Below are 11365 nucleotides of genomic sequence, written 5' to 3'. Positions count from 1 at the left end.
GCTTCCCTCCCTGCTCATCGAGCAGCCTATATAAATGCTAACTATCTAGAACTATGCTTTATGTCTAAACAACACCCCTCGTGTTGGGGATTAACCCCACTTCCTCTTAGTCTGTCTTTAACTGTAATAGAGAGCACGTGGGAGGCACTCAACCTTCTGGAATAAAAGATAGTCTTAATGAGAAGACCAGCCGCTGGCCTCGGAGCCACAAAACTCTCTTACTTACCCCTGGGGGACAATGGAGCCAAACAGAAGGGTCTCAGAAGCCTGACCTCTTATGAATCTGTCTGTGGCAGGTGCTCCCGCAGGGACAGGTGCCAACGGGCCTGGGAACCTAATCGATTTGCTGCCAGCATCAGCCAGTGCATGAGCCTGGAGGTGCACCCCAGCAGCATCTCAGTGTCTGAGCACAGCCGGCTGGTAGGTAACTCACCCCAAGGGACGATGGTGGGAGCGCTGAGCACACTCACGTGTGGGTGGGTTTTTTTAACGCTCGAAAAAGTATCAGTAAATGGATTATGCTTTAAATGCTCCAAGGAAAGAAACTCTGTTTGCAGAAAACCTATGGCGACTCCTATTGTAAAGGGCATAGTCATCCTCCATACTTCTTGCCAATTCATCATCCATTGATCTGTTTTGTAAACCTAGATTTTGCATTTAGTTACAAACATCTACAATATAATGCAATCCAATAACAAAGAACACGTTCTTTGGTACATGCTGTATTTACAGTCTTCCACCGATGCAGTCTCTCACAGAGCTAGGAGTTGCCTGTGTGTGTGTCAGAGAGAGACAGACAGACACAGAGACAGAGACTGAGACTTAATTCACAGTGTGTGCTTAAAGAGAATATTAAAGAGAATAAAATAGTCCTTAACCACCTGTTGAAGTGCGATCCAAAATATTTCATGTCCTCAGGCTCTGCACAGTTATTTCATTCTGAAGGTCTTATGAGCATTCACGAATGTTAATTAGTTAATGAACCTTCCAAGATTTCCATTCATTTATCCCCACCGGGAGGTTTTGGCTCCCGTAGAGCTTAGGGAACAAACAGCAGAGTTTGTACCTAAGTCTCTGGGCCCCATGGAAACGAAACTGGGGCAGAGATTCAGCAGCAAGCAAATGTATGGGGAGGCGAGGTGACACCCATTGTGACTGGGAAACCCGCTACTAATAAATACTGCAGAGGAGGATAAAAGGAGACCCACCTACAACATGGCTCCCAACTTGGAGGCCACAGGGCTGTCATCACCGTGAACTCTTGTGGGTCCTCCCACTGCCAGAGGGAGCCAGTCACATGTATTGTTTCAAATACCACTTAGACTTTATATTGTGGTAATTGAGTTCAAACTCATTTTCGAGTGCACTGAATTCAGAGTAGCATCTTGCCATTAAATAGTTTCTCAATCGACAGATTCTTTCTATAGTCTAGGGTATTTTTGCCATTCAAAGGAGGGTGTTCAAATTTGAAAAGGCTGGACACCACTGGCCTAGGTCATTGGAACCTTTTATAGATAACAGCTGACGTCATCCATGCCATTGGCGCCCACTTCCCTGCTTTCTCTCAGTCCCTAAGTGCCTTGTGAAGGCACCGCCCTCCTCTAGGGGAGCTGTGGGCGAGCAGGGAGCCCGGGAGGGAGAGAGAAGCATGAACTCTAGCAAACCCATCACCTTTGATAAGCAGCCTCTGAGAGCGAGGTCAGCCAGGGTAAGGAACTAGCTGTCCTCCACCAAACCGGTGATCTCCTGGGGAACCTCCAGGTTGATGACATTTACTCTCCCATGAGCCAAGGCTAAGGGCTTGTTGTGAAGGGCTCAGCCCATGATTTGCTTTTAAGTTTGCATGGTTTCATGTCGAAATGAGCTGGACCTGGGATGGATTTTGGTACCTTTCCCCCTAGTGTCCCTCCCTTCCCCCCACCTCCCTGCCCACTGAATTCTAATGCTGGACAAGACTGAAAAACATAATATTAATAAAGACATTGACCCTGCACACTCTGGCAGCGCTACTGGAATTGTTCAGTGTCAGAGCCAGAAGATCACCTTCACCAACATCCTTCTTTATAGACGAGGTCGGAGGAGATTAGTGAGCCAACAGCAACGGCAGGGCCAAGCCCAGGGGTCCTGAACCCCCTAGGGTTCTCTTCCTGTGGCATCGGCCCTTCACTCCTGAGCCTCTTCGCTCCTCCCACAGCTCAGCCTGGTTGTGAGCGATGCTCCAGATCTCTCTGTGGGCATCGCCTGTGCCTTTGGGAACCTGACAGAAGTGGAGGGACAGGTGTCTGGGAGCCAGGTCATCTGCATCTCACCTGGGCCCAAGGATGTCCCTGTCATCCCTCTGGATCAAGGTAAGAAGTGTATGCCATGAGGGTCACATTAAGGGCTGCCCTACCAGGAGTGTCGGGACTAGAGTACATAGGGGATGGGGGCGACAGGTACCTGCACCGAAGTTGCCTGTCCAAGTCTCGCTGTGCTCAACACCAATATGGATGTAATAACTTGAGCTTGAAAGCAAACTGTCATGCCTCAAAGAGAAATTCAGGAAGACAGAGATCCCTTGCTTTTTTGAGGGGTTAAGCCTGTGTAGCGTGTAAAAGGTGTTTCTAGACCCCCCATTCTCTTCCAGAAATGGCAGTGGCTTCGGCCATTGGTTTTCAGCGGGGTTCTCTCCACAAAACTTTGGTACCAAGGGGTTCTGGCCTAATACTCTTAAAAGTCTTTCAGTAATTGAACTTGCCGGACCAAGGCAAGGGGCTCTGTGGGACCTGACTGATTTCTTCTTCCCCAAGTGAGGGTACGAATGAGGATGTCCAAGTCTCAGTGACAGGCTAGCAACCAGCAGGACGACCGGGACTGTCTTGGGAAGCGATGATTCTGGCAGGTTCCATCTATCATCTGAAGCCTGCAGTGGCTAAATGATTCACCCTCAGAATCTCCATGGGGACCCCAGGTTGTCACCACCCCCTCTTTTTTTCCAGACTGGTTTGGGCTAGAACTGCAGCTGAGATCCAAGGAGACAGGGAAGATATTTGTCAGCACGGAGTTCAAGTTCTACAACTGCAGTGCCCACCAACTGTAAGTGCACATCAGGAAGAGCTCTGCCCTGGGGCTGGATATGGGTGTGGGTCCCTCTAGGCTCCAGTCATGTCCTGTCCACCTCACAGTCTGCCTACGGCGCCTGGCACGTCGTCCGAAACAGAGTACGCTCTCCATAAACGTTACTTTTCAGTTCTATCCAGTTATGGTAACCTGAAAGGTCATGACTCTCCATAGCCTCTGATCTCATTCAGGCTCCCTTGCCTGCCCCCGGACCCAAAAAAACACCTTATCCCCAACTCTTAAGCTAGGACAATAAAAAAGGTCATGTCCGAGGAACCATAAGAAAATTTCTCCATTTTTGACCTATTGGTGGTGGCTTTGAACTTAGAGATTGACAGTGAGTAGAGTTTAGACGTTTTGTCTGTGACCAAATGAAGAGGGACTCAGAGATAGGAATCAGCTGTGCACACAGTTGCCCCCAGAGGAGGGACGGGGGTGGGGCGAAAGGGGCTGGGCTGGCAGGGGGACAGGGGACTCTAATTCCACTGTGGTCCAAACCCAGCCTTCGACTTTTCAAAGAGGAAGGGGAAACCAGTCTAAATCAGCAGCCTCTAGTGGGGCTTAAGCACGGCCCAGCTCTCCTCACCAGCCATCTCCGACAGCAGATTGCCTCCCAAAGGATGCCCACAAGCTCTGAGATCCTACAGCTGTGCTGGAAGCTGGGAGCATTTCTTTAGTAAAAACCAGGGACAGAAGTAGTGGAGAGACCCATATTTAGTTTCTGCTGATCCTCTTCAGAAGAGAAACTGAGACTTCTTCCATACAAACTGGGAACACTGGCCACAGGACCAATGACCTTGGATGTTCAGGAAGGAGAGAGGTTACACAACAACTCCATACTGGAGGGAGCAGTAATTGAGAATATTCTGTGGACTGATCCTTACCCTTACTCAGGACAGGGACAGCCTGAGTTCTACAAAATAGGCAGAACTCCAAGGCATCCATTCTGTGAGGTCCAGGCTGGGGTACAATGGGCATCCATGTGGGAAGAGTCTGTTTTCAGCTAAGCCTGAAAGGACTCTTCGGCCCTTAAAATAGGCAAACAAGCCGTTCCTCCCTAGTCTCCACTTCTCTGATCTTGATTTTCATGAACAGAATCACCTCCTAGAGTTCTAGGGCCTGCATTGTAGTTAAGGAAGGAGACATAGCTCAGACATAGCTCAGACATAGCTCTGACATAGCTGAGCTCCACTGGGACAAATCAATAGATGTGCTGAGAAAGACAAGACCGAGTGGTAAAAACGGCCTGCGGGGAGGCGCCAGAGCAAGGAAGTAAGTGGCTGAAGTCAAAACAGACAAAATTGCCCACTAACCACTGCATTCCAATCCCAGCTGGCCGTGTTCTGGGAAATGGAAGCATTTGGGGAAAAGAACCTCCCAACCTCCTTCGCAAACTCTAGCACAGTGGTGATGGAATCTGTGGTTTGTGAGAGCATCCTCATCTCCATGGCAGTCCAGTGTGATGTCACTACTTTCAACCATGTATTGATTGCTATGGCAACAGAGATGCTGTCAGGTATCCTTGACAGCAGATTCCATTATCTTATTGCCAAAAACTATCTTACCTTTCTCTACTCTTGGCTTTAATGGTAAAAAGTCACAGAATCAAGTTCGGTCCTCCCCTTTTAATGTGGTAAACTGAGGCCTTCACAAATTAAGCGCTGCAACAAAGTTCACAAAATAAGTCAATGGAAGAGCCAGGCTTAGAACCCTATCTCATCATCCTTGGTCCATTTTCATTATTTACTTGGTGAGTCATAAAATGTTAGCAAGAATTGGTCAATACGGCCTAAGCTCAGAAGTGAAATAATTCTGGGAATATCCAGAAGGGGTTAAAAATGATTGGCATGGGAGGAGATAAAGTGTAGATGGGCTAATTCACCCAACACACCATGGCATATTAGCCAATGACCCCCTGGATAGAGCCCCATCCACCCAAATGTAATGAGAGTTGCCTGTCCAAGTCTCGCTGTGCTCAACACCAATACGGATGTAATAACTTCAGCTTGAAAGCAAACTGTCATGCCTCAAAGAGAAATTCAGGAAGACAAAAATCCCTTGCTTTTTTGAGGGGTTAAGCCTGTGTAGCGTGTAAAAGGTGTTTCTAGACCCCCCGTTCTCTTCCAGAAATGGCAGTGGCTTCGGCCATTGGTTTTCAGCGGGGTTCTCTCCACAAAACTTTGGTACCAAGGGGTTCTGGCCTAATACTCTTAAAAGTCTTTCAGTAATTGAACTTGCCGGACCAAGGCAAGGGGCTCTGTGGGACCTGACTGATTTCTTCTTCCCCAAGTGAGGGTATGAATGAGGATGTCCAAGTCTCAGTGACAGGCTAGCAACCAGCAGGACGACCGGGACTGTCTTGGGAAGCGATGATTCTGGCAGGTTCCATCTATCATCTGAAGCCTGCAGTGGCTAAATGGTTCACCCTCAGAATCTCCATGGGGACCCCAGGTTGTCACCACCCCCTCTTTTTTTCCAGACTGGTTTGGGCTAGAACTGCAGCTGAGATCCAAGGAGACAGGGAAGATATTTGTCAGCACGGAGTTCAAGTTCTACAACTGCAGTGCCCACCAACTGTAAGTGCACGTCAGGAAGAGCTCTGCCCTGGGGCTGGATATGGGTGTGGGTCCCTCTAGGCTCCAGTCATGTCCTGTCCACCTCACAGTCTGCCTACGGCGCCTGGCACGTCGTCCGAAACAGAGTACGCTCTCCATAAACGTTACTTTTCAGTTCTATCCAGTTATGGTAACCTGAAAGGTCATGACTCTCCATAGCCTCTGATCTCATTCAGGCTCCCTTGCCTGCCCCCGGACCCAAAAAAACACCTTATCCCCAACTCTTAAGCTAGGACAATAAAAAAGGTCATGTCCGAGGAACCATAAGAAAATTTCTCCATTTTTGACCTATTGGTGGTGGCTTTGAACTTAGAGATTGACAGTGAGTAGAGTTTAGACGTTTTGTCTGTGACCAAATGAAGAGGGACTCAGAGATAGGAATCAGCTGTGCACACAGTTGCCCCCAGAGGAGGGACGGGGGTGGGGCGAAAGGGGCTGGGCTGGCAGGGGGACAGGGGACTCTAATTCCACTGTGGTCCAAACCCAGCCTTCGACTTTTCAAAGAGGAAGGGGAAACCAGTCTAAATCAGCAGCCTCTAGTGGGGCTTAAGCACGGCCCAGCTCTCCTCACCAGCCATCTCCGACAGCAGATTGCCTCCCAAAGGATGCCCACAAGCTCTGAGATCCTACAGCTGTGCTGGAAGCTGGGAGCATTTCTTTAGTAAAAACCAGGGACAGAAGTAGTGGAGAGACCCATATTTAGTTTCTGCTGATCCTCTTCAGAAGAGAAACTGAGACTTCTTCCATACAAACTGGGAACACTGGCCACAGGACCAATGACCTTGGATGTTCAGGAAGGAGAGAGGTTACACAACAACTCCATACTGGAGGGAGCAGTAATTGAGAATATTCTGTGGACTGATCCTTACCCTTACTCAGGACAGGGACAGCCTGAGTTCTACAAAATAGGCAGAACTCCAAGGCATCCATTCTGTGAGGTCCAGGCTGGGGTACAATGGGCATCCATGTGGGAAGAGTCTGTTTTCAGCTAAGCCTGAAAGGACTCTTCGGCCCTTAAAATAGGCAAACAAGCCGTTCCTCCCTAGTCTCCACTTCTCTGATCTTGATTTTCATGAACAGAATCACCTCCTAGAGTTCTAGGGCCTGCATTGTAGTTAAGGAAGGAGACATAGCTCAGACATAGCTCAGACATAGCTCTGACATAGCTGAGCTCCACTGGGACAAATCAATAGATGTGCTGAGAAAGACAAGACCGAGTGGTAAAAACGGCCTGCGGGGAGGCGCCAGAGCAAGGAAGTAAGTGGCTGAAGTCAAAACAGACAAAATTGCCCACTAACCACTGCATTCCAATCCCAGCTGGCCGTGTTCTGGGAAATGGAAGCATTTGGGGAAAAGAACCTCCCAACCTCCTTCGCAAACTCTAGCACAGTGGTGATGGAATCTGTGGTTTGTGAGAGCATCCTCATCTCCATGGCAGTCCAGTGTGATGTCACTACTTTCAACCATGTATTGATTGCTATGGCAACAGAGATGCTGTCAGGTATCCTTGACAGCAGATTCCATTATCTTATTGCCAAAAACTATCTTACCTTTCTCTACTCTTGGCTTTAATGGTAAAAAGTCACAGAATCAAGTTCGGTCCTCCCCTTTTAATGTGGTAAACTGAGGCCCTCACAAATTAAGCGCTGCAACAAAGTTCACAAAATAAGTCAATGGAAGAGCCAGGCTTAGAACCCCATCTCATCATCCTTGGTCCATTTTCATTATTTATTTGGTGAGTCATAAAATGTTAGCAAGAATTGGTCAATACGGCCTAAGCTCAGAAGTGAAATAATTCTGGGAATATCCAGAAGGGGTTAAAAATGATTGGCATGGGAGGAGATAAAGTGTAGATGGGCTAATTCACCCAACACACCGTGGCATATTAGCCAATGACCCCCTGGATAGAGCCCCATCCACCCAAATGTAATGAGAGCCCCCACCAGGTGGCGCCAGATTTGCAGACCAGGTGGCGTCCCTTCCAGGTTGTCTTGCGAAAGACTAGGCTAGGAGAGCCAGCAAGGAGCAGGAAGACCAACCCCACCTACGAAATCCATTTCCATTATAACGTTCTGATCACACACAGAGGGTGAAAATAATACACAGGCTGCAGGTGAAAAGGAGAAAAGGAAATGCTCATCTTGGCAAGAAATGCAAGGCACCCATGTAGCCTATTGCTACCTATGCTTGGCTACTTGGAGAGTGGGCCAGAGTTACCGTTTAATACTGTTTACCGCCCCCACAAAGCCCAGTAACACAGGGGATATGAACCAATTGTTAACACTCAAATGTGATTTAAGAGTTTGAAATAACAGGTACTTGAAAATAATACATTTAGCAATGTATTTTTCAAAACTATTTCCTATACATTATCTTATTTGATGCTACATGGCCCTGTGGAGTAGACAGGAAAGTTTGATTAGAAACAGATGAAGAAATTCCAATTCAGAAGGTGAAATGACTTACTGAGGGTGACCCGAGGGACAGTGGCCGAGGCGAGGCCTGGAATCAGATCTGCCCAATTTCTATCCTTGTACTTTTTTGTCTGTTCTGTCTTATAAGTGGCGGTATGCTGGTAAATGTTTAACCAGCAGCATTCAGGAAAAAAACAACAACCTCAAATGTAGCATTTGCCAATTTCTATGTTGTAAATATTCCCTCTGCGGCCGATTTCAAACTATCAACATGATGCCAACCCACTTGCAAAATTCCTGAAGATGTAAATAATCGGCTTTCATGAACCGATACAGGCCAGCTCTAGCACACCACTGCTTTATTCCCGCTCTGGACTCATTTATTTTTCAATTCTCTTGTCCCATGAGTATCTTGGAGGGAGGGAGAAACCACAGTTCTCGATGCTGGAGAAATGGCCCAGGGACCTACCCTCCTGAGAGTGAGACTAGGACAGCAGACTCTGACAGGATGCCTGGGCTACCTGGTGCCTTGCCTTCCCTCTCTGCTCTGTTCTCTTTGCCTCTTACTGTGTCCGTCTTTGCAGGTGCCTGTCTTGTGTCAACAGCGCCTTCCGCTGCCATTGGTGCAAGTATCGCAACCTCTGCACTCACGACCCCACCACCTGCTCCTTCCAGGAAGGCCGGATCAATATTTCGGAGGTAAGCAGGGCTCACCTTGGCATGGCAACGTTCTCAGTGGATCCGAGTGGCCTCCGTTTTCAGATGATCAATCCAACAGCTCCGCCATCTCGGTCTTCCAGAGAATCTACATGTTAAAAAGCCCTGTTATTATAAAGCTCAAAAAGTGGCAGGAAATAACTCAGAGGCAGAGAAGTGTGCTGTATCTCCTAGACTTCTAAGATTCTATGCATTCAAAAGCTTGAGGGTTGAGACTAAAAACTCAGAGGAAACATATCCAACCAAACAGACCCCATGGTCTAGAATAGTGTAGTGAATGGCATTTATTCTTTGAGCCTAAGCCCTTTGCTTGGCTGCAGACATAGTCTAGTTCAATAGAACATTCACTCTCAGCCGTTCTTCCATGCCAACCTCTCTTCCAAGTATAAAATTCAATGGTTCTTTGACTCTGATGTATGACTGCATGGGTGGCCTTATAGAAAGAGAGAGTCAGCTGGTGAAAAGAACCAGGCCTTGCTAAGAGTCCCATTTCATTATATAGTCAATATTTCATCCCGAAGGTCTGACCCACCTTTGTAATCAACACAGTGAAAAAACTTTGTTTCTCTTTCCAATGAATATTCCATCCAACGATTATTCATTGATGTTGGCTTTTTACATATTCACAGCATACCTTAGGACAAGGAGGCCTGCTTGGTCAGTTTCCTTCTTGTGTCTAATGTGTTTCACACCCCAGGGTGACCAGTTGGTTGGGTTTGAACAATGATAGAGACTTTATGTATTCATACAAATGCACATGTGCATATACACACATCCCCTCTTGTTCCACTTTTTAGAAAACTCACAAATGTAAATAAGTGACAGAGTAGCATTTGCATTTACTGCTGTGACCTTTCTATGCACATCTCCCTCTTGCACTGGTTTATTAGCCCCTCGAAAACAAAGGCTATAATCTTTAAATCCTCGGTGTCTTCTTAGTGAATGTAGGATGCATTCATGAAAGAATGGACAAACCAATGACCGCTTTGCCCAGATGCCATTGGTAGGAAAAGGTTCCTTGGATCTACTTGTCTAAGAGTTCAAGAAATAAGAGTTTCATGTGTCTCCAAATCTTGACAGAAGTGCTGCTTGCTTCCATGGATAAACATAAGAAAGTAGGACTTGATATACATATATCAAATTATCACAATTTATATCTTAAATATCTTACAAATTTATTTGTCAATTATACCTTAATAAAGCTAATTTTTTTTTAATTAAAATAAAACAAAAAAGTAGGCCTTGAAAAGTTTCCCAAACAAAAGCTCGTGGCTTTGAACTCTTCTTAGTTTCTGAAGCAATGTCTGTTATATTCAGCCAGAAAAATGGAATTTGCCTGTCTTGGAAGAGAGAAACATAGCTCGTGCCCACAGGTGGCATTTAAGGCAGATATTCACAGGTACCTCAGCATGATGGAACCAGCTATTTAGTGCCTTGAAAACCTTTGAGAAAAGGATTTTCCTCTAGCCAGTTGCTATGCTTTGGCATAGCTGACCAGAAAGCAGTGCATTGGTCTTGATGGACCCTGGAAATTCATCCCAGCCCTGGGATTCTGGAAGAGTATGAAACTGCTTTCAGCCCTATCTTCTTGCTCATAGGAAAAGCAAGAGCTGAAGGTACGTAGTGGGGCCAGTGGACCCAGCTTGGGAGCTAATAGAAGAATGACAGAGGGAGGCAAGGCGGGCCAGGAAGAGCAGAAGCCACGGGGAGACGTGCTCAGAGTAAAGGCCGGCCAGTGAAGGGCCAAGGTAAACAGTCTCCAAGACTGACCTTCGCAGTGGCCCCTTCTAAACTTCTAAGTTCCTTAATAAAATAAATTGAGGTGGACCACAGAACACGGAGAGACAGGGTGAAGTGCAGATCTCAACAAGAAAGAGCAGCTGCTGCGTTTTCTCCTAGGGGCTCCCCCTCGGGCAAGAGAAACCCAAAGCCAAGGCTGAAAGCGCCCGCAGCTGGAGTGAGGGCAGGAGTGTCACAGAGCAAGACAAATAAACTGCCTGGTGTGGAGGCCGGAGGGCTGAGCCCAGAAGGCTAATTGGAAACATGCGGGCCTCTCTCGTGCCCTTTAGAAGCCACTGGAACACAGTTCCCTCTCAGCCAGAGGGGTGAGATCAGGCATTCCAGAGAGCTGGGCCTGAGAGATGCTATTGCCCACACCCCCCCACCCCCACCCCACACACACAGAGTTCAGGATTGAATTAATATGGAGGCCTGGGGATAAATCCAGAGGCTTCCTAACTTCTTTTAGTTTCATTTTCTATCCTTAATGTCTGCTCCCGGGGGTGGGAGAGGTGCCTTTCTCCGCCTAGCCCATCTTTCCGAGATGGAATAAGAAAAACTACTTACTGCTCTCTTTCTGCTAATATGCCCCGACCCAGGCAGGGCCCTGAAGGGCGGTGAGGGGACCTCAGACTTCATCTGGCTCCCGATTTTTCTGCAGAAAGGAAATAGGGTGTAGGCCCCCAGCAAGGTTGCTAGGGCCACTCTCTCAGCTTCCTCCAAGTACTGCTTTACTTCTCA

At 47.4% G+C, this 11365-nt stretch overlaps 1 protein-coding gene across 1 annotated transcript in view; it reads left to right on the top strand.

Moving 5' to 3' along the window:
• Positions 1-11365, top strand: part of PLXNA2 (plexin A2) — a 212899-nt gene that overhangs the window by 135228 nt on the left and 66306 nt on the right. Inside the window, exons 6-9 of the mRNA XM_011372463.2 lie at positions 297-420; positions 2195-2348; positions 2979-3075; positions 8713-8827. Of these exons, the coding sequence (XP_011370765.2) occupies positions 297-420; positions 2195-2348; positions 2979-3075; positions 8713-8827 (490 nt within the window). The remainder of the gene's footprint in view (positions 1-296; positions 421-2194; positions 2349-2978; positions 3076-8712; positions 8828-11365) is intronic.

Source organism: Pteropus vampyrus, unplaced genomic scaffold, assembly GCF_000151845.1.
Source record: "Pteropus vampyrus isolate Shadow unplaced genomic scaffold, Pvam_2.0 Scaffold207, whole genome shotgun sequence".
Lineage (NCBI taxonomy): Eukaryota > Metazoa > Chordata > Mammalia > Chiroptera > Pteropodidae > Pteropus > Pteropus vampyrus.
Note: the sequence above shows the minus strand (reverse complement) of the source record. Positions and strands in the feature narration are given on the sequence as shown.